The 24,645-nt window shown below is 34.4% G+C and overlaps 1 protein-coding gene and 1 long non-coding RNA gene across 2 annotated transcripts in view; one reads left to right on the top strand and one right to left on the bottom strand.

Annotated features, from left to right (window-relative positions):
* Positions 1-24,645, top strand: part of polr3a (polymerase (RNA) III (DNA directed) polypeptide A) — a 132,356-nt gene that overhangs the window by 95,759 nt on the left and 11,952 nt on the right. Inside the window, exons 24-27 of the mRNA XM_030122021.1 lie at positions 1,910-2,080; positions 10,593-10,686; positions 13,444-13,536; positions 18,257-18,421. Coding sequence (XP_029977881.1) covers positions 1,910-2,080; positions 10,593-10,686; positions 13,444-13,536; positions 18,257-18,421 — 523 coding nt within the window. The remainder of the gene's footprint in view (positions 1-1,909; positions 2,081-10,592; positions 10,687-13,443; positions 13,537-18,256; positions 18,422-24,645) is intronic.
* Positions 888-23,137, bottom strand: LOC115410390 (uncharacterized). The gene is made up of 4 exons (XR_003934090.1): positions 23,127-23,137; positions 12,778-12,784; positions 10,994-10,998; positions 888-965 (listed from the first exon to the last, which is right to left on the bottom strand). It is a non-coding gene; the product is annotated as an uncharacterized LOC115410390 (long non-coding RNA).

Here is a 24,645-nt window from a genome sequence, read left to right as displayed (position 1 = left end):
ATTACACTTAAGATATTCATAAACATTTTAGTTCAGGTTCCACATACAAACCGGGAAAAATATTATCATAATAACCCCTATAAATACTTACAACTTCAAAATTTTTCTCTCTGTAAATGTAAATATTTTTCATGTAATGTTTCTGTATTTACACAAACAATCATTTCACAAAAAACGTAAATATCCTGAACTAATATGAAAAAGCTGAAATTTCTTCAGAGAAGTAAGTGTAATAATTTTAACAATATTCTGCCTGTTACAAAATATTTGTGTCTTTGTAGATCCACTGTGATCTGTCGGTGTTAATGAACATGTGTAAATGATAAACTGAGGTATAATGTTAAAATTGCACTTATTTTGCTAAAGAAATTTTAGGTTGTACATGTTATTCACATTGTTTTAAAGGACAATTTGTAGAGGTAAACATTTTAACCATGTAAGGAACTTATTTATATATAATTGTGTTATTATATTATTGGTCCGGCCCACTTCAGTCCAAATTTGGCTGAATTTGGCCTCTGAACTAAAATGAGTCTGACACTCCTGATCTATATTTTCTTGTCAAATTTGCTTAATATGTAGAGTGTTGAAACGACTAATGGAAAACATTACAGTGAATATAGTAACAGAGTAAACTTTGAGTTTGACTAAATGCAAAGTACACTATATGGACAAAAGTATTGGGACACGTTGAATTCAGGTGTTTCTTTTCTAACAGGGGTCTGGGTTACAAAACAATAATGACAAATGTCATAATATAGTTTTATTTGGTGATAAATATCATTGCATGGCATTGGTTAATTTTGTTTAAATTGTAATCGTGGCTTCCAAAATGCCTCAGATGCCTCATATGGATGTTTATCTCAAATCAGCACAAGCTGTAGCCATGATGTGTCCCAGTATTTTTGTCCATATAGCTTAGAAACATCAGTATTTCCTTAAAGTTGAAGAGGAGATTTTTCTTTCTGATATATCTAATATAGTTTAAATAGTGATAAATATCACTGCGCTGCATAGGTCCGTTTTGTTTAAATGGTTATCTTTGCTTCCAAAATGCCACAGAGACGTTTTTTACTTAATTTCTCTTTTTACAATATTGATGTTTATAAACTATATGGACAAAAATATTGGGACACATCATGTCTATAGTTGTAAGTTGTCCTGTTTATGCTGATTTGAGATAAAAACATTTATATTTTCTTAGAGTTTAATGAGAGAAAGTAAAATGTAAAGAAAATAGGTGGTTAGCTGTGGAAAATTATTATTCAGTCATAGCATGAAAAATATTTTTGAAATTTAGAGGTAGAACATTTAAAATCATAGTTATGGATAAAAAGAAAATAATGTTGAGACAAATTAAGTAAAATCCATTTTGGAAGCAACTATAACAATTTAAAAAGAAAAACTAACCAATGCAAAGCTATTTTATCACAATATAAAACTATGTTTTGAAATACACTACTTTCTGTTAGAGATGACACACCTGAATTCGACGTGTCCCAATACTTTTGTCCATATAGTGTATGTGTGCGATACGAGTTAAGATTAGATGATTAAACTGTATAAATTTGAATTATTTCACACTATTTTTTCCCCTTTGAGGTGGAAAAGAGCATATTCTTTAGTTAATATTAAACCTGCTTATTTGCTCTCTCATACATCTTCATATTTTTACGTCTTCAAAAGACACTGATACATTACAGATTGTTAGAAAATGTTAGAAAGTACAACCCTGAGAAGAGGTTTTTTTTTGTGTATAACTTGATGAAAAAAAATGCAAATGAAATCCTATGCTACCTTGAAAACATATTATAGGAGGTTATTTAAGTACCACTTACCTGTTACCTTAGTAACTATTATAGAAGCTGGATTACCTCACACCGTTTCCTATTATCTATGTTTTGTACAGAGCTCAGATGGAGCCCGGCTCTGCGGTAGGGGCCCTCTGCGCTCAGAGTATTGGAGAGCCCGGTACCCAGATGACGCTGAAGACCTTCCACTTTGCCGGTGTAGCATCTATGAATATCACACTGGGGGTGCCTCGGATCAAAGAGATCATCAACGCCTCAAAGAACATCAGGTAAGGCCAGGATGGACCGTGGTAGATGGCTCTGGGCTGGGTTTTAAGCCCCTGAAACCCAATCCAGACTCAATATTTGCCACAAGAGCAGATGAAAAATTGAAGCTTCGAAGTCCTGAAAACTTGCCCAAAGAGTTTAGAAGCAAAGCAAAACTCTGAGTACATAACAGAGAAGCTGCTAATCTGCTTTACGTCAATGTTGCCATGGAACAAATATAGGCAATATCATTTCTTAGACTATATTGACCCATAAAGACCCAGTGGTATTTTAGTGGCTGTTTCCAAGTGAATTTTTCTCTCTATATAAACCTTTCTGAAATGAGTGATATTTTGCTTTTTTTAATGGAATTATGCATTTTAAAACATTTCCCTGTGGTCTACATAAACTGTAAATGCTATACTTACGCCTGAATTCTTCATTAATTCAACTCCACAGGTCCATCTTCAACCCTATTTCTGAGTAATGACACCAGAAAGGTCATTTTGAGCGCTGGCCCTTTAAATGCAAATGAGCCACTTCACGCCCCCCCACCCCCTCCAGGTTGTTGGCTGTGCTTCTCTGTCCCATTCAGCCACTTGTGTTCATTAATACAACCAACAACTGTACATTTTAGGTAATCGGCTTGAAGTTAGGACATATTTTCAGTTTTTACTACAACCGCTGCTGCTGACAAACAATTATGTCGTACTCAGAGAAATGTTCGTCAGAAGTCTTGACTTTGTATGTGCAAATGTTGTGATGTAACTAGTTACAGACATAACAAATTAAGCAGGAATTAAAACAGGTTGTAGAAATCCACTCCATTTTTGCCAAAATGAATATGAAGATAGCTTTGCAGCACCTGGAGGGTTCAAATTTAAACTTTTTCAACTATTAGGGTCCAAATACACAAATAAATGTACCAAAGACGAATAAAAGTGGATTTAGCAAAATATGACCCCTTTAAGTTGTTTTCTTTGCTTCCAAAATGCCTCAGAGATGGTTTTTACTTAATTTCTCTCAACATTCCTTTTGTTTTTGGTTATTTTTTTATCCTTGACTATAATTTTAAATGTTCTGCATTTATATTTCTCAAATATTTTTCTATGTCTGAATTTCTCCAACATTTTTCATGCTCTGACTGTAAATAATGCTTTTCGACCACAATTAAGCATCTGCTTTCTTCAGATCTCATTTAGGAAGAAAAATATCCCATTAAACTGTAAGGAAATACTGATGTTTTTATCTCAAATCAACAACTGAACATTTTAGGTAGTTTGGAAGTTTGGACATATTTTACGTTTTTACTACAACCGCTGCTGCTGACAAACAATTACGTCGTACTCGGAGAAATATTTGTCAGAAGTCTTGACCTTATATGTACAAATGTCATTACGTAACAAATTAAGCAGGAATTAAAACCGGTTGTTGAAATCCAGTTGATTTTTGCCAAAATGAATATAAAGATAGCTTTGCAGCACCTGGAGGGTTCAAATTCAAACTTTCTGAACTGTTAGGGTCCAAATACACAAATGAATGCACCAAAGACTAATAAAAGTGGGTTTAGCAAAATATGACCCCTTTAAGTGATTTATCACCATTTAGTGGAATATTATCCTCTTTATTTTGAGTTTTTTTTTTTTTCAGTGTAAATCATGTATTGTCCTGTATTTAATTCAGTGATCATGTAGATGTTCATAAAAGCTCAGAGTAAATTCAAAGGTTGCACTGCTCTACAATTTCTTAGAAGATATCTGCTTCAGACATTAAATGTGCTAAATCTTACATACTTCAATAAGATGAATCAGAAAATAAATGACAAAAGTGCTCATTTGCTCAAGTTTTTAATAATATGATGGTGGGTTATTACACATATATGTTGTTTATGTACATTTATACAATGGATTTATAAATGTACCACTAGAAATGACCTGAAAACTGTATGTATTGTCATGTGCAGACACTGTTTTGAGGTAGATCTTGTAGCTCTGAGAAAAACTTTCATTTTGAATACAACCCATTCTCTCATGAATTCACAGAATGTCACATTTTGGCCCAAGACTGTATCTTAGAAACTACAACCAATTAGCACTTTGACTTAATTTTTCTTTGTTCATGACTCAAATTTGACAAACTTTAACTCCTACTACTTTTATTCTGAAAGCATTTTACTTATAGACTAGTGCTATCATATCAAAAGCAGAGACAACTGAAGAAAAAGTGACTTTTTTTAGTATCGCCTGCCTTCAGTTCACATCGTCTCATATTAAAGATATGCGTAAGTGTCATGAAGACGAGTCAGACGACAGCAGACAAAGTCACGTATCAGTGAAATCTTCCTTAACTTTTCAGCTGAGAACTTTTTCAGCTTTTTTCACAGTCATTTCTCCGCTGTTTTTTCCATTGTTTGTTGCATCAATTGGCATTTTTCTTAAGTGTACAGCAAATGGGTGATAGCCCATAAAGACCCAGTGCTCCTTTTGTGGCAGTTCTCAAATGAATTTTTCTCTCTTTTTAACCTTCCTTAAACGATTTATCACTATTTATTGTAATATTATCCACTTTATTTTGCATTTTTTCAGAGAAAATTGGCTTTTTTCCTACATTTAATTTACTGATTGTGTGGATGTTCATAAAAGCTCAGATTAAAGTTGAGGGTTATTATTTCAAAAACAGAGAAAATTGAAGTCTTATAATATATATCACAATGGTGACAGTGAGTTATGTACCACAATAAATAATATTAATAGATAATTTGCAGAAGAAAGACAAGGTTTTCCTCATGATAAAGTAAGATAAGGTAACGGGACATAAAGAGAAAAAAGAAAAAGGAATCTGCTATTTATGTAAATATGTATATACATTTAGATTTAAATATTATTCGCATATTTACAATATAATCTCCCTCTCTGTACATGGAAAAATCATTAATATTGCCGTGTGTCAAAGGTATTGAAAATCAGGGTGAGCATAATTTGAAGCCCCTTTGTGAATCCCTAAAAAAAACAGTATTTTATTCTTGACTTGAATGGGAAAATGTGAACCTTTTGTTGAAAATGCATAATGAACAAGTCCATTATGTGTGTGTGTGCGCCCCCCCCCCCACCACCACCACCAGAGTTAAGTCTGCACTGACATTGGGGGCTGCTTCATCTTAGCGGAAAATAAGGCTGTCGTCACTTGAGTTTCCACCACTTCATCATCGTAGCACAATAGCCATATGTTTTTTTCCTGGGTCAGGGTTATTTTTTTCCTATTTTTTTGTCCTTACAGCTTTGTCGTATTCTTTCAAAGTAATCAGCCAAAGATTAATAGTACCCCCTTTATGTCAAACACCATTTTTCCAGAATTGTAGGGATGTTTGCATTGTTTGTTTGATGGTAAAAGCCAAGGGCCAAGGATATTCGATACAAAATTTCATGTTTTTCGACTCTAATAATAATGGCTGGTGACACGTTGGTCAGGTTTTGCAGTGTTTGTATAGAAATGACTGTCACTGGTGCAACATCGAGTAGCCTGAATAGAGAATTTAATATTTAGGATGCACCCTGCAACCCTGTTAATACACTTTTTTGGTAACCTGATTTTCATTCTGTCATAAGTGAATATGTTTTTTTCAGATGGTACGAGTCCGTTTAGTTGAGTCCTTGGTCTGATGACACAAAACTCAACTGAATTTGTGAAGGCTTAATGCATCCACCATTAAACCCCACATGGTACATGGAAACGAAAACAAAGCTAACATTTTGAAGAATACTGTGATTAAATATGGTGCTGCAAGGACAAGCTCCATTAGCTGATATCCCATTTGGTCCTTGAATTCAGACAAAATGGAAACTTTAAGGGCGCTACCACAAAGATTACATTACTGACCATTTTATATCAGAAGAATAGTTTTGGCCTTTTTTCACCTTTAATTTCGTACTTCTCTGCATTTGTTCGAGGGGGCATCAAAACAGTTCATGGAAAAAGGACAGGTGGAAAAAAATATTTAACCCTTTAACAACTGCAATCTCACCAGCGCAACATTTTGTACTTTACAGCCTTCAAATAACTGTAACTCCTGAGCTGTTTTTGCTATTTACAAAATTCAAATTTTTCAATTTTAATTCAATTTTAGAATTTTTCAAGTCGTATTTTTGTTTTTTGTTTTCTGGCCCTTTTTTTAATTTCATTTGACCTTTATTTAACCCTTTAACAACAGTAATCTCACCGTCGCTGCATTTTGCACTTTGCAGCCTTCAAATGACTGTAAGTCCTGAGTCATTTTTGCTATTTACAAAATTCAAACAGCATCAGAAAGCTGAGATCCTGAGCTTTCCAACACTATATAACACTTTATGGCAGCAATTTGGGACTCTGTTACAAATTTCAGAGTGTTTCTATGAGTGCCCTGTAAAGGGTTAAGCGTGTTTGTGTCATTTGTATAATACATTTTAGAATTTTTCAAGTCGTATTTTTATTTTTTGGCTCTTTTTTAATTTCATATAACCTTTATTTAACCCTTTAACAACGGTAATCTCACCGGCGCTACATTTTGTACTTTACAGCCTTCAAATCACTGTAACTCCTGAACAGTTTGCACTATCTGCAAAATTCAAATGGCATCAGAAAGCTGAGATCCTGAGCTTTCCAACATTATATAACACTTTATGGCAACAATTTGGGACTCTATTACAAATTTCAGAGTGTTTCTCTGAGTGCCCAGTAAAGCGATGTTTGTGTAATTTGTGCAATACATTTTAGAATTTTTCAACTCATATTTTTATTTTTTGGCCCTTTTTAATTTCATTTAACCTTTATTTAAGCATGTTTGTGTCATTTGTGCAGTAAATTTTAGAATTTTTCAAGTCGTATTTTTATTTTTTGTGTGTTTTTTGGCCCTTTTTAAAATTTTATTTAACCCTTAAACAACAGTGGCGCTGCATTTTACACTTTGCAGACTTCAAATCACTGTAACTCCTGAACTGTTTGCACTATCTGCAAAATTCAAATGGCATCAGAAAGCTGAGATCCTGAGCTTTCCAACAATATATAACACTTTATGGCAGCAATTTGGGACTCTATTACAAATTTCAGAGTATTTCTCTGAGTGCCCTGTAAAGGGATGTTTGTGTAATTTGTGCAATACATTTTAGAATTTTTCAACTCATATTTTTATTTTTTGGCCCTTTTTTAATTTCGTTTAACCTTTATTTAACCCTTTAACAACAGTAATCTCACCGGTGCTGCATTTTGCGCTTTACAGCCTTCAAATGACTATAACTCCTGAACCGTTTTTGCTATTTACAAAATCCATACAGCATCAGAAAGCTGAGATCCTGAGCTTTCCAACACTGTGTAACACTTTATGGCAACAATTTAGGACTCTATTACAAGTTCTGGAGTATTTCTGTGAGTGCCCTGAAAAGGGTTAAGCATGTTTGTGTCATTTGTGCAATCAATTTTAGAATTTTTCAAGTCATGTTTTTATTTTTTGTGTGTTTTTTGGCCCTTTTTTATTTTATTTAATCTTTATTCAACCCTTTAACAACAGTAATGTCACTGTGCTGCATTTTGCACTTTGCAGCTTTCAAATCACTGTAACTCCTGAACCATTTTTGCTATTTACAAAATTCAAACGGCATCAGAAAGCTGACATCTCAAGCTTTCCAACACACTTTACCCCAGCAATGTGGGACTCTGTTACAAGTGGAAAGGAACTGTGTCAGAGACTTCCACACAGACTAAAAAACACCTGAAATATCAAAAACTAGAAGCACTCGTAGAGCGCAGACCTCCGCCAAGGCAGATCAGTGGGCCCCTGTGGCCCCCACCCCCCCCACCCCCGATCACCACCAAAATTTAATCATTTGTTCCTTGTGCCAGTATCAACATTTCCTGAAATTTTCATCCAAATCCGTCATAACTTTTTGAGTTATCTTGCACACAGACAGACGGACAAACAGACAAACCAACGCCGACAAATACATAACCTCCTTGGCGGAGGTAAATATGAAGCCATTATACAGACACTGAATGTTCAAGATCAAAAAGCATGTTTGAGCAGATGTAAAATAGTTGAAAGTTTATTTCTGCAATCTCAAAAAGTTTTGTTATGGACATTTACAGTTGTTTCTGACAATAAATATGCTAAAAAACTTCAAGTCTGTTTTTTCTTTTTAATTAAAACACACTTTTAAGCATTGATTTACTCCTCTGCCAAATATCTGCAGGGACTTTTATCTCCCTGGTCGATCTCCTCCTCGGCATTTCTCCTTCCAATATTTGCAACTAAAAGTGAACCAAATGGAAGAATACACATTAAAAACAGTAGAAAAACGGCAGGGGAAAAAAGTAAAACTCAATCAAAACATACTGTTAGACTGTGGCCCTGAAGGGCAGACCACAACAACAGGTGGCACACAAGAAAAAACACACACACAGGAAGAAGAAAATCATGCAAACAAGAAAAACATACACTCACACAAAAAAGAAAATCATGCAATGAAGAAAAAAACACATACACACAAAAAAAGAAAATCATGCAAACAAGAAAAAAAAACACACAAATAAAAGAAAATCACGCAAACAAGAAAAAAACACACAAGAAAATCACACAAAAAAGAAAATCATGCAAACAAGAAGAAAACACCACCAAAAAAAAGAAAATCACGCAAACTAGAAAAAAACATAAAAAACTAAAATCATGCAAACAAGAAAAAAAAAACACACAAATGAAAGAAAATCATGCAAACAAGAAAAAACATACAAGAAAAAGAAAATCACATAAAACAAGAAAAAAAACACACACACAAAAAACAGCGGGGCGTCGCGAGATGATTTTCAGAAACCTCTTGATGTGATCCCTGAGGTGGTTATGACTGATCAAACTACAGTATTATTGCACCTGTACTTTGAAGGACATATATTGATGTTGTAGTGTCAAGGTGTGTAGGAAGTGCTTTTACTTTGAAAGGCCAAAGGTTTCATTAATAGGGCGTGAACAGCAGCTGGACACCAACAAACAGGTGAGGCATTATTGGGCCTACAGGTGTGACTAATGGTGTCACAGTAATATAAAATAAACACAAAATGGCCAATAAACACTGAAAAAACAGACACATTAACCTAAATAATCATTAGTATCAACCCCCCCACACACACACACATTGAACCCCTGCACATACAGCAGAACACAATGAGTAAAATGTCAAGTACCTGTCGTGAAAAATTTACTGCTGCAGGTGGGAGACATCTTTGGTCCCTTTGACGCTGTTCCTCACTGTACTCTGGCATGTTGAATTTATGTCTGTGTCCACCCTAATCTGTGTAGTGGAGCTTCGTCAAGTAAATGCACACAGAATCAAATCAAAGTCAGAGATCGAGCAGAATTGGAGCCGCATAAAGTGTTTATTCATGCATAAAATAAACACGGAGTTGATATCTGCAGAAAACAACTGAATTTTCGCACTGGGAGACTACTTTTATAATGTCAAAAGTAGGTTGGGTTTAGCTACAAACCATGCCCATTTTTTATCATATTTTGAACATTAATCTAGTCACGTCGGAAACCCCCTTTTTAGCTAGTCTCCGATAGGATATGGGTTTTTGGTGTCGGTCAGAATTGGTCAAAACATATACATATGCAACTAATTCCCAGTATTAGTTTATGATATTTTAATATGTAACTTTTTCCCAGAAAATGTCAATTATTTCCCAGAATGTCCAGAATTTCCACTCACGTGAACTTCTTTTTGTACACCACGTTTTCCTAAACTTTCCATGAGCTCACATGTTCTTTCTGCCCGCCCCGTTTTGTAACTTTCCATAAATTCATGTGTTCTTTCGATGGCTACACGTGTTCATCCTTTTGTGGGTCTCCCAGGAAAAAAGTCAGCTACTCTGGTACAATCTTCACATTACACTAAGAATAACTTCTGGCATGCAAATGAATACAGGTTAAATACTTTTGAATACAAATTGAATACTTTTGATTAAAATACGGATTTTTTTGACGCCATATACCCACAATGCAATGCAACAAATATGCCACAGTATCATATTTTTTTAATGTTTCAGTCACTTAGGGGATAGTGGGGGTCATCAGTCTCTGGCACCGTTATTTTGGAGGTCGTAACCATGTCAAAGTTATGTTCTTGTTCCACAAACTTTTCGAAGGTTCCTCGTTATATTTTTACAGGCAATGGTGAGACTTTGGCTTCGCTCCCTCTGTTCTGTGTGATTTCACAGAGCAGGTTTCATACTTCATGACCTTGACAGTATTTAGACTCTTTTCTTTTAATTTACGGTTCTTTTGATCGTAAGAGCTAAGAGGGAGAAAATGAGCCTTTTCGTTCTTTAAAAGGTAATTGCAGATTTTATCTTGACATCTGTGAGAATGGAAGTCACCCATTGCCACCTCTGCTGAATGGAAACTCTTCTCTGTTCTCTTTCATTTCACTGAAGGCTAACATCGAATGAACTTTGCTAGTCATACAAGGATGTCATTTTTAATCAGTTGTGAATAATCCTGGTCTTTTTGTCATTCAGTACACCTATAATCACAGCTCATCTGGATGTGGAGGACGACGCTGACTTCGCCCGACTGGTGAAAGGAAGGATCGAGAAAACTCTTCTCGGAGAGGTATTTCAATCTAAAACAGTCAGTAAATCATTACTACAAAATGTAATAAATAACTGTGGATGCCATTTGTTAACCCTTTAACCCTGTAAAGCCTGAACCATTAAATTATTGACAGAAAATTCCAGTTCTTTGAAACTGGAATCTTTATTGGTCCTTCTGAACAACCAAAACTTTTTTTTTTTTTTTTCAAATATCAGTTTCCATGTTTGAGTTTCAATTTTGTATCATATTTGATACATCGGGTCTCAATGCTCAAATATTGTTATATTTGAACAAACAAAGACAAAATATAATATGTGACGTATACCTCAGCTTTTTTTTTACTTAAATGTGTAGTTGTTAAATCTCCTTTGGTTTGTTGCATGAGATTTTATGAGAAGTTGTAATACTTGTCATTTCTGTGTCCATGCTGCATCCTGCAGTATAAATACTATATTAATTTCATGTTACATGTAATAAAAAATATACAGATTTGTGTCTTTCTATAAGCTTGAAGTACCATTATAAAAAAATTCAAATATTAACCCTGTAAAGCCTGAACCATTAAATCATTGACAGAAAATTCCAGTTCTTTGAAACTGGAACCTTTATTGGTCCTTCTGAACAACCCAAAAATGTTTTTTTCAAATGTCGATTTCCATGTATGAGTTTCAATTTTATACATCGGTCTCAATGCTCCAATATTATTATTTTTGAACAAACAAAAACATAATATAACACAAACATGTCTAACAAATTGGTAATTCCTTTTCACAATTGCCAAAGTTCTGCCTCCTTCCTCATTAATGACAGTCTTGTAGTGTCACTGGAAAGGCCTCTGGGGAATGAATTCCTCCCCCTGGTGGATTACCAGTGTATTGCATGGATCTAATTGTATACATCAGGTTTTTCAAGAAAAAAAATCACACTGATCATGTAGAGGGCTTCAAAACTCATGTATCAAATATGATACGTTTGCCGTTATAGGGTTAAATATACACAAAATTCAATTTTACTAAAAGTAGTATGGCTGCCACCATGTGACATCACAATATGCAAATTAGATGAGTAAATTTTCAAGTTTCAAATTTATTTGTCACGTGCGTTCAGGGTACAAGTACCATGGCAATGAAACACAGTGTGCCCTGGCTCTCTCTCTGCCCAATATCGAAAAATAAATAACAAACAAATAGCAATAACAATCACAGCAACAATAAAAAATACTTGGCAATAAATAGCATTAGCCCTCCTATTGTAATGTAAAAACACTTAGTAAATAAATAAATACAATTATAAAAACTGAACGTCAGGCTGCAGGTTCCCAGTGACCTTTTACTCCCATCAACTTGAAAAAAACTATTACAAGGAACTGGGGAAAGACAGAACCACCAACAAAAGACCAATGGATCACAATTATAGAAGGAATATACACAGTGGAAAAAATAATTTACAAACTGTGATGGCAAGATGCACAGATGGACAAAAAATGGAATAAACGGACTGATTACAGAACCTGGAATGGTGGAAGGACTGAATAATGTGAATGTTGTGTCGTGTAGTATACTCTAGCAAGGTTTATTTTTTGTTGTTTTTAGTGAATATGTGTTCATAAAATTTCAATAAATACTCAAGTAAAAAAAAAAAAAAAATTTCCATCTAGGGATGGAACAACCAAAATTATCATGGTTATCATTATTATCGTGGTATTGTTGAAATTGTGCTCAAAATGTTCAAAAAGTACTAATACACACATTGAAATAATTTAACCAAGTTGTATTTTAAAAAAAACAAAACAACAACAACAAAAAACTAAAAAAAATAATCGGCGCAATGCACTTTCTCTTGGCAGAAACGTTCAAGTATTAACCCTTTGTGGTCTGAGCCTATTTTGTCTGTTTCTCAGTACTTTTGATTTTGCCTTTATATACTATAGAAATAAATGTTTACTATACCCATGTTTGTTTGTTTTTTTTTCAGTACAACTTCATCTATTTCATCTGCCTATTATTTTTACACTTTAACCTACTATATTAACACAAAAGGACAAAAAAACATACAAAAAATAAAAAATCCAATTTGAAAAATGTATATAATTTATTGTATAAATAACACTCAGATGCTTAACGAACCTTTTCAAAGACTTTAAAAGTGAATATTGGTTCCAAATATTAGGTATAGAAAATCAAAATTGCAATAAATTAAAACTATACTCAAATATTTGACATAAAAGCAGATCTTTACATAGGCATTTTCTGAAAAGTGTGGTAATCAAACACAGTTATCATGATAATTAGAATTTAAATAGTAATGCACAGATGTGCATGTAATTAAATAGTAATAGTAATGTAATAGTAATAGAGTCTGGTTTTGACCAACTCTATATATAAAACGTCAAGAGATAACTTTTTTTGTGATCTGGCGCTATATAAATAAAATTTGATTGATTGAGTGATTTAATTGGTTTTCCCCTGTAAGTCGCTTTGGAAAAAAGCGTCTGCCAAATGCATAAACATAAACATAATGCTAACCGTTGGTAATTTTACCGCAGTTTATTGTTATACCGGTAATCGTTACATCCCTATTCCCATCATAAAATTTGGGTCATACCTGATATTTTTCTCATTTACAGTATGACTTTATCTCAAACCACTTCCAAGATACAGCTTTTTGAAATCTTGATATCAAAATGTGATGTTTTTTTAAACTCTGGTGTTTAAAGGGTTAATTTTAAAGGCGATGCTGTGATGGATGTGCACTCAATCAACTTGTCACCCACAGATTTCCGAGTACATAGAAGAAGTGTTCCTCCCGGACGACTGCTTCATCTTGGTGAAATTATCACTGGAGAGAATACGGCTGTTGCGACTCGAGGTACTAACAATTCCCTTTTATTGTCACATAATGGTGGATGTTTTTTTCTCCTGCTGAGGTTTGACGGTAGTAGCAACACAAGTGTGCTGTTGGCGCTGTCCTCGGTTATTATGTCTTTGTTATATTCACACAAAATCATAGGTCTGTGTCAAGCGCTGCCTCTCTTTATGTCAAACAGCACTCGGTCTGTTTTATAGTGATGTTTACATGTTTGACCTTCAACAGTTGAACATTACAAGCAGCCTTTACAAGTCAAGGATCGAAGATGTTCTGCATAAAATTCACATAAATCTGCTTGTAAAATATTGGTTTACACATATGCACTCCCACAGTTCACAGACTTTATATGGAAAATACTGACATTAATGCAACTTTATTGAATTGAAAAATCTTTTATGTCCCTGAAGGGCAATTTGATTTGCAACAGAAGCGTACATATCTCACATACCACCAAAACAATCAATCTCACATAATACAATAAATACAGTGAATAAGTCATCGTAATTAACGGTGCATTTTTTTGTGTTTGCCGAGTGCAGATGAGGTTATGCCCAGTAAATATGTGTAATATCCTTTGAGGAGCGTGCTTTTTAGATGTCTATTTGGATCTAAAACGAAAAGGCAAGTTCATGCTATAACACATTTCAATATGCAATAATGAAAAATCAACAATGTGCAATAATGGAAAATCAAAAATATACAATAAGCATAATCAACAATAGTTGCGTTTCCATTGGACATCTGCACAAAATTTTGCCGATATTTACTAAATGTCTAAAAAACAGAAGTGCCTAATGTCGGTTTTTCCATTAAATCACAAATGCAATGATTTGTTTATTTATTATCGCGAGATGACACAAGAAGTCGTTCCATAAACGTGGCGACGCAAGTAAATATGGTGTTGATTTACAGATATATTCATTTTTATTATACAGGGTGTCCCATAAGTCTCCATACATAGGAAAAATAAACGTTTCTTGACATAAACCATTTTTATTTATATAATATGCTCTATATGATTGCCATTTTGTCGGGAACAAATTGATCCAAAACACTTCCTGTTTTTTTGAACTTGACAGTAAGTTTTGCCACAGTGTCGTGTGTGATACTCGTCCCATGTTTTCTGTTAAATGCGCTTGCAACCATACGATTGCTTGCTGAACCGGCCATCAGGATGATTTCAATTCGTTGCTCTTTATTCCAATGCATTCTTTGGGTTATCTGAAATATAAAGAAATACATGTTAGAACCATATATGTATGGAATGTATTATGTCTCCTATGTATGGAGACTTATGGGACACCCTGTATATTACCCCTCTATCTCATACTAAATTAAAAAATGATTGGGTTTCCTGGTGTATCCACACATACCGCGACATGTTTCTTCTTCTTCTTCGCTTGTTGTAACGTCCGTCAAAATCCGCTTTTTTAATTCACCTGCCTCTAGTTGTGAAAAAGGTCTTTCCATCGCAGTTTTGCGCAAAAACTTTTAATTGAAAAATGAGACTTTTGGCGAAATTGTCGTTTTTCCATTAGGTAAATTTTTACGTGCAAGTTATATTTGAGCAATTTGAGGGTCAATGGAAAAACGACTACTGTCAATCAACCCATGGAGTTGGATCAGTGACAGTGGATGGACACGCTGGGTTTATGTTCAGTTAATTAGAGATTTTACTGAAAAGTCACGTTTTCTGTTTTGATGAGGGCTGTCAAAATTAACGCATTAACACAGATTAATCCATCATCATGATTAATCTGCATTACTGATTTTAACACAACTAACCCATCTACAGCGCAGAATGACTCTAACCGTCTCTGCCAACGCATTTAGGTCAGTTTGTCCAAGTAGAGTTAGCGTTGCGAATGAAAAAATGGTCAGTTGATCTGGTAGTCACAGGCAGCAGAACTAACCCATAAAGATGGAAGACACTAAACAGCACATTGGTCCTCTGGATGGAAATATGAGGTAAAAAAAAACAAGACGTAACAGTCGACCGACATAAAATATTATCCACACTCTGCAGGAAGGACTTTTCTTTTCACTGAAGCACTTCCAGCTGAAAATACCACATTAACACGAATCATACGTTAGTCAGGGATTCTGTTAGCACTTTGGCTAACGCGTCACCCCGCTTGCGACAAACGTGTTAAGTGCATATATATTCTTTCTTGAGTCTGTTTACTCATGCAAAATGAAACGCGATTAATATAGATTAAAAATGAATTATATTTAATCATGATTAATCGAAATTAATCCACAGCAACCCTGTGATTAATCTGATTAAAAATGTTAATCGTTTGACAACACTAATTTTGATACAGTAACCTTTGACTTTACTCTGAGCTTTTATGAGCATCTACAGCACATGATCAGAGAATTAAATATAGGAAAATAGATGATTTTAACAGGAAAAAATGCAAAAGTCAGAGGATAATATTATAATAAATAAGATAAGACTTTATTGATTGAATTTAACAGTATGCAGCAGCAATATGCAACACACCGGTGCAAAAGATAAAGAAAATAAGAAAATAAATGGTGATGAATCACTTATGAGAGGTTAAATAGAGAGAAAAAAAAATCATTCGATATTAAAGTCACACTGGGCCTTTGTGGGTTAAGAGAAATGTTAGGTTTCAGTCACTATTTACACATGACTTTCCTTCTTTTAATGAGCTTTTTTTCCCTCCAAGCATCCTGAGGTCCTTTACTTCTCTTTGTATCCACTTCTGGTCTTGTAATAGGTTTCACCTGGCCTCAGAAGGATTAAAGGGGTTTATTTGACCTATTTCCTCAGTCATTTCACAGGTGTATTGTATTTACTGACCTGAATCATCCTATTTTGCTGCTTATTCTTGGTAAATAATTGCTTGCTTTTGTACTTTACTACACCCCCGCACCCCTCATTTGTGTGGAGTTCATTTGGGTAATGACAGTAGGGAACATGCTGACTCTAAACCTGCTGCTTCAGGTTCAGATGTCCCTGTATTTCCTCCTGGATTGGACTTTGACTGTCCCTGTGCAGCTTAATGACAACGCTGACCCACTTTCCTGTATAGCAGGAAGGTTAGAGGGCGCAGAGGATGTATATTCAGATGTTCAGAAAAGGTGCAAGAAATATAAAAAGAAGTGTCAAACTTGTTTTAGTTCAGGAGCCACATACAGTCCAATTTAGTCTCAAGTGGGTCAGACCAAGTAAAAGTGCAGTTTTAACCATATTCTGCCTCAGCTTTTCCTTCAACGTACACATCACAGTGGATCTACAAAGGCACAAAGCATTTAATTTAAAAAAAAAAAAAAATCAGGTTCATTGTTGTTTGGATTATTCATATATTTTTGCAAATATAAACATTTTCATCATATAATTTTACTTTGTTCACTCTAAATTAATGGGGGGAAAAAAATTAGAATTGTCATTATTTACTGGTTATTATGACAGTACTTTCTTGGTCTGACCCACTTGAGATGGAACTGGTCTGTTTGTGGCTCCTGGATTAAAAATAATTTGTTAATATCTTCAGTGTAATTTTTGAGCTTCATGAATTCACCCAATGGGCCTGATTGGACCTTTTGGCGGACCAGTTTTGGCCCACGGGCCCTATGTTTGATGCCCCTGCTCTGAAATATAAGCTTGAAATATCCTCCTGAGACCCAGTGTTGCAGTTTTTGGGACAAGAGTTTCACAGCTTTACTTAAAAATAGTCCACTACAAAGGAGATTTCATTTAAAAAAAATTATAATAATAATAAAAATAAATGTATCTGTAAAACTGTTGCATTATGCTGTTTCCAAGCAGTTTTAACCATATTCTGCCTCAGCTTTTCCTTTGTACACTTCACAGTGGATCTACAAAGACACAAAGCATTTAATAAAAAAAAAAAAGAATTCCACTTATTAAAAAAAAAAAAAAAATCAGGTTCATGGTTGTCTGGATTATTCATATATTTTTGCAAATATAAACATTTTCATCATATAATTTTACTTTTTTCACTCTAAATAAAGGGGAAAAAATTAGAATTGTCATTATTTACTGGTTATTATGACAGTACTTTCCTGGTCTGGCCCACTTGAGATGGAACTGGTCTGTTTGTGGCTCCTGAATTAAAAATAATTTGTCAATCTTCAGTGTAATTTTTGCACTTCATGAATTCACCCCATGGGCCTGATTGGACCTTTTGGCGGACCAGTTTTGGCCCACAGGCCATATGTTTGGCGCCCCTGCTCTAAAATACAAGAGTGAAATATCCTCTTGAGACCCAGCGATGCAGTTTTTGGGACGAGAATTTCATATCTTTGCTTAAAAATTGTCCACTGCAAGGGAGATTTCATTAAAAAAAATTATAATAATAAAAATAAATGTATCTGAAAAAATTTAACATTATGCTGTTTCCAAGCAAGACAATTCGTTAACATAACACAAAAAGGCAAAACCTTTACTTTCCAGTGTCTCAGGTATAATGGATTATCACTAACACTAGAATAGAATAGAAAAGAATACAATACAATACAATACAATGCAATACAATACAATACAATACAATACAATACAATGTAATACAATGCAAGACCAAGTGATGGAATTAACTTCATGATTTAACCTCAAAAATAACCTTTTTTTCCACATTTTTCTAGTATCATTGAACTTTCACTCATGTTAGTCCACACATAGAATCAATAGTGACACAACTTTTGCCTTCGATGTCTTTTTGTGTTCCAGGTAAACGCAGAAACGGTTCGTTACTCCATCTGCATGTCGAAACTGCGAGTGAAACCAGGAGACATCGCTGTGCACGGTGAAGCTATAGTGTGTGTTTCTCCGCGAGAAAACAGTAAAAGCTCCATGTACTACGTTCTGCAGTCTTTAAAAGAAGAACTTCCCAAGGTAACGCTCAAAAGCATCTGGAAGAAAAATGCCCTTTATATGATACAGGCCTTTTTATTATTCATTTATTTTGAGTTTACATGTTTCATTTTATTTCCAATAAAAGGTAAAAAAAACAAACAAACAAACAAGTGGTTCCAGGCACAACAAACCCCACCCCTCGCATGTATTGTAGCTTATTTTGGCATTGATCCAGCTGATGTCATCATGTCTATGCATGTGTTGTGATGTCAGCATATCAGTTGCCGCTATATATATGCCAAGTTTGAAGTAAATTGAAACAAAATTGATGTTTTTATAGACATGTGAAATTTGCCCATTATAAGTAAATGGGAGAAAAAAAAAGATTTAAAAAATTCATACAAAATTGAAACATTGACCTGTTTTTCCCAAAATGTAATGACATCTATTCTGGATCACTGGCAATCTGTAAACCCAATTTGATATGAATTCAACCAATAGTTTTGCTGCTACAGACATGTGAAATTGCACCCATTATAATCAAATGGGGAAAAAAAAAAAAATTTAGTCTTTCACCTATTTTCCCAAAATGTATTCAGATCTATTCTGGGTCACTAGCAATCTGTAAAGCCAATTTAGTATGAATTCAACCAACAGTTTTGCTGCTAGAGTGTTAACAAATAAACAAACCGAACCACAAACAATACCCCTTGCCTCCCCTTCAGGCGACGGGGTAAAAATAGGCTTTACTATAGTAAAGTATTGTGTACATAAAGTCCATACAATAATATCTGTATGAACATAAAGCAAAGTACAAACATAAATATATTTAAAGGGATGAATAAAGTGATTTCTAAATAGGAATATGGAAGATGAGGGATACAAATAGTATTGTCCCAAATACCATTTGTGATATATTTGCAATTAAGAGAGTGTAATTATAATTTCAGAAGTCTTTATATTCATAAATGAACTAAAATGTGGACAAATGTGAAGTCTAGATGGACTGGGGTTGCGAATGTCTAAGTGAAGTTGGTGAAGTCAGAAAAGAAAAAAAGTTCTTTAAGTTTTAAAGTATTTAGAAATATTGAATTGAGATAGTAGATATGTTTCTGTTCTTGATTTTTTTCTGTTTATGGTGTGAATGCTCAATGCTGTACACATAAAATTTAATGTAAGCCGTGTATCAGGTGAAAAGGATGGGCAAAAAAATAAGCTTTTGCTTCTAGCCTATTCCTTTTTTGGTTTTTTATGTTTGTTATAATTATTGTACTTAGTGCAATGATTGATGTACAAACCAAAATAAGTTCATCAATTCATTCATTCATTCAAATGGAGAAAAAAAGAGATTAAAAAAAAAAAAATTGAAACTTTGACCTGTTTTTCCCAAAATGTATTGAGATCTATTCAGGGTTACTGGCACTGTATAAACCCAATTTGGTATGAATTCAACCAATAGTTATGCTGCTAGAGTGTTAACAAACAAACAAACCAAACCAAAATAGGTAAAAATAAGCTTTACTGTAATAAAGTATTGTGTACACAAAGTCCATACAATAATATCTGTATGAAATTCATGTTGTAATCATATGCAATATATACTGTAAAGCTTCGTTGTTAAATACACCATAATTATGTATCATGAATTTCTTTGAATTTCATGGAATTCCACTTCTACTTTCTGCAATTCGAATTTGAATTGCAATTCCGTATCCTGCATGGAATCTCAGAATCAGATCACTTTGTCATTCAGGCAGATTACATCAAAGATGCACTGCAGAATGAAATGACGATGCACTGCAGAATGAAATGACGATGCAGCATCAACACTAAAAAGACATAGTTAAAAAACAAACACCTGCAGTAAAATAAGTAATAAAATACTGATGAGGTAGCGTAGTGAATAAATAAATAAATAAATTTAACACAAGAGAGAATAAATAGATACTTATTGCACAAATAAGTAAACAGATACTGTACAATTATTCCAGATGTAATTTTTATTTCGGCTAAAATTTACTTAGGGGGGTCAAATGAGTGGCCATTTTTGTCAAAAAAAAAAAAAAAAGTTGTTAGAAATGCATAGAACTGTGTTGAAATAATGCTAATACATTTGTGCACAGACTACTGATATTATTTGACAGTGGAAGCTATATTTTCAGAAATATTGGATTTTGAATAGCACGTGTATGTGAAAACTTTTGCTGGTGGACGGACGTGACATTACCCATGATGCTCTGGTCAGTACCAGTACTTCATTAATAATAAACTTATATACTTACTATTGCTAATTCTCCTCTTATTCATGAATGTTAGTATTGTGGATCTAAAACAATAACAGCTGACACAAAAACACAAAATGTGGCAGTGGACGGATGTGACATGGTTGTTACAGATCCCATCATACTGATGCTCGGCAGCCATGTCACCGTTTACACTAATGATCACTGTGCAAAAACTAGGATCAGAATTATTTATTGTATAGTTTATCATCATACTAAAGAGTAAATAACAATATAGAATTGTTATTTCTTTATAAAAATGCTTATTATTAGAAAACTGTTGATTTAAAAAGTGACGTGTGACATTCTTAATGTATGTATTGGTGTAACATCAGCAGGATGGATCAGCACCATACTCCATATTGCAACCTGTAAAAATAAAACGTGATGTGTAGGATAGAATCTTGTAAGAAAAACTGGGGAATCTAAAAGAATAGAATATTTGTTTTTCAGGTAAATTCAGTTCAAATATAACTTGGCCATTTGTGACATGAAAATATAGTTCATATGACCATGAACATGTTACAACAGAACTGAAATCCTGTCAATTTGCATAACTTGCATTTACCAACACAAAGTTCCTTTGGGGATTCACTTATATTGATTTCTTATGCACAAAGACAGAAATAAGACCTCTAAGCAAATTTTAGACGATTTATTTATGTAGTTACAGGACAGTGTTTTGGCATTAGTTACAAAAAACAAGATGCATGCACCAGATTTAGCAGAGAACCTAATTTCCATCTGTTGACCTGGACAAACAATGAACATTACTAACATCACTTAGATTACAAAGTCATAATATACTGGAAGAAAACCATTAAACATGACAGATATAGGAAAGTCTGCTTATTCAATACATTCAATACATTCTAAAAATACACTAACTTTCCTAGAGCAAGAATAAGATATAAAAGATAGAACGAGGAGAGAAGAAGAGAAAGAGAAGAGAAAAAAAAAGGAGCAGGAAAATTAAATTAATAAATAGATAAGCTAATTGTGCAATTGTACATCTCAATTCAAATGCAAGAACTGAATTGGAATTTAGAGGTCATTCTTAATTCACATCTGAGTTTTGTACATTTCTGATAAATAGCCAATCTAGTGTCAGCGTTTATTAGGCTGATAACAGAAGGAACGGCAGATTTGGACAGTAGTCTGTTCTCTTAAGGCAGGGGTGTCAAACTCATTTTAGTTCAGGGGCCACATTCAGCTAAATTTGATCTGAAAAGGGCTGAACCAGTAAAATAATACCATAATAATATATAAATAACGTCAATTCCAAACTTTTCTCTATGTTTTAGAGCAAAAAAAAAGTTAATTACCTCCGCCAAGGAGGTTATGTTTTTGCCAGGGTTTGTTTGTCTGTCTGTCTGTTTGTCTGTCCGTTAGTGTGCAACATAACTCAAAAAGTTATGGACAGATTTTGATGAAATTTTCAGGGTTTGTTGGAAATGGGATAAGGAAGAAATTATTAAATTTTGGTGGTGATCGGGGGTGGGGGGGCCCACGGGGGGGGGCGCAGACCAGAAAATTTCATCAAAATCTGTCCATAACTTTTTGAGTTATGTTGCACACTAACGGACAGACAAACAGACAGACAGACAAACAAACCCTGGCAAAAACATAACCTCCTTGGCATGGGGGGGCCCACGGGTGGGGCCACTGATCAGCCTTGGCGGAGGTCTGCGCTCTCCGAGTGCTTCTAGTTTACATTATGAACAGGTTTACATCTACAAACTATCCTTTCAAAAGCTGTGAATAACATGAACAAACTGAAAAAATAAGTGTAATTTGAACAATATTATGTCTCAGTTTATCATTTACGCATGTACATTATAAGTGACAGATCATAATGGATCTACAAACACACAAAACGTTGAGTAACAGGTGGAATGTTGTTAGAATTGTACTTGCTTCTCTTAAGACATTTCAGGTAAATCACTTTTTTTTTGCAAAATTATACTTTTTTTTTTGTGTAAATACATGAAAATATTTACATGTACGAAGAGAAAACATTTGGAGTTGTCATTATTTTTATGTTATTTTGATAGTATTTTACTGGTCCTGCCCACTGGAGATTGAATTGGTCTGAATGTAGAACCTGAACTAAAAGGATTGTGATCTTAGTGTAATTTTTGTATTTCACAAATTCATCCCAAGGGCCGGATTGGACCCTTTGGAGGGCCGGATTTGGCCCCCGGGCCGCATGTTTGACACCTGTGTCTTAAGGCATCCAGTCTGATACCAATCCAAGGGCATGCAGGACACAATTATAACAGCGACTGGTAATTCAGTTTGCTTTCTGGGACCATCGGTCTCTGCCATACGAATCACAAGCCTCTGCTGGGCTTAATTAGCACAGACAGAACTTTCACAGGGGTCACCGAGGCAATTTGTGCCTTTAGCAGAGATTAAACAAGCCAATACATGTGAGAGCGACAAGGATTTCAATGAATGACTGATGAAAGTTCCATAAAATCGCATCTAATCGTCTGCAAAACCCAGACAGATGTTACGTGTCACAGTCAAACACAATAGACGATGGAAATTACAAAGTTAATGAGATTATTTATAAGCACACACAGGACTCTGGAAACCACAGCTCTTCAGCCCCCATCCCTGGAGATTTATCAGAAAAACATATGGAAATTAATAGCATTTTTGTAAAGATGCCGTTGTCGAACCCTTTTCACACAGGACGACCGTAGCCTGTGGACTCTGATAATTTATGAACTCCCATGTCTGGGTTTCATGTGGCGCGTTTATACAGGATAAACAAATTTACTGATATTATTCCTTGGTTCTGATGAAGTTATGACCACTTGCAGAAACACAATATGGACAAAAGTATTGGGACATGTTGAATTCAGGTGTTTCTGGGATACAAAACAACACTACTTCAGATGCCAATAACTCAAAATTTATATAAACGTTGTGTGACAAATGAGGCAGGTAATGGATAGAAAATTGAATTTCCAATAATGTGGCATTAGTTTGAAATCGCTACAATGAACAGAAGTTATTAACGATAAACAAGTTTTACATACGTTATCATACCAACCGGAAGTCACACAACGTAGAGTTGCGAAATTTGGCATATGAGAATGGACTTGCACTGCAAAAATCCAAATCTTACCAATTGTATTTTTCTCATTTCAAGTCAAAATATCTCATCACTTAAAATAAGACATAATCACCTGAAGAGTAACTTTTCAGTGAGAGATAAGAACTTTTGTTTAGACAGTAGATCTTGAAAATCTTATTTCAAGAAATCTTAACCAAGATCATTTTCACTTGTTCCATCATCGGATTTTTTTTTCTTGAATTAAGCAAAAAGAAAAAAAAACAAAACCTTAATTAAGCCAAAAAATCTGCCAATGGAACAAGTGAATCAAATGGATAGAGTTTATTTCGGTTTTTGATATGTGCGCTATTACCGCTACGAAAAGGACAGAGTTTACTTTAATGTGAAATGCTGCTGCAAAATGGACAGTCTACCCTTGATATGTATGGCAATGTTGTGTTTTGTGTAAAAATTTAGGGTAGGTTGAAGGGAGATTATAAATTAAACTTCATCCCACTCCTTTTCCAATGTTGGACTTTTTTATATAATCTGTTTGTTGTTTGGTTTTAATGCAAAAGTTTGGGCACCCTGTGTAGTTAATACCTGGTAACACCCTAACTGTCATAACTCTGCCTAAAATCAGTGATAAATCTTACCTCCACCAGGAGGTATTGTGATCAGTTTGCTTTGTGTTTGTTTGTTTGTTTGTTTGCAACTTTACGGGAAAACTATTACAACCACCTTTACCAAATTGTACCCACAGATAGGCCTAGGCCCTGGGACCAACCCATTAAATTTTGGGCCAAGTAGGCCAAAGTTCAAGGTCACAGCAAGGTCACAAAATCTCAAATTTTCCTATCTCTCATCATTGAGCAATTTTCAAAAATTCATCAAAAATTCAGAACGACTCTGAT

The sequence above is a fragment of the Sphaeramia orbicularis genome, chromosome 19 (genome assembly GCF_902148855.1).
Source record: "Sphaeramia orbicularis chromosome 19, fSphaOr1.1, whole genome shotgun sequence".
Lineage (NCBI taxonomy): Eukaryota > Metazoa > Chordata > Actinopteri > Kurtiformes > Apogonidae > Sphaeramia > Sphaeramia orbicularis.
This window is presented reverse-complemented; position numbering and strand designations above follow the sequence as displayed.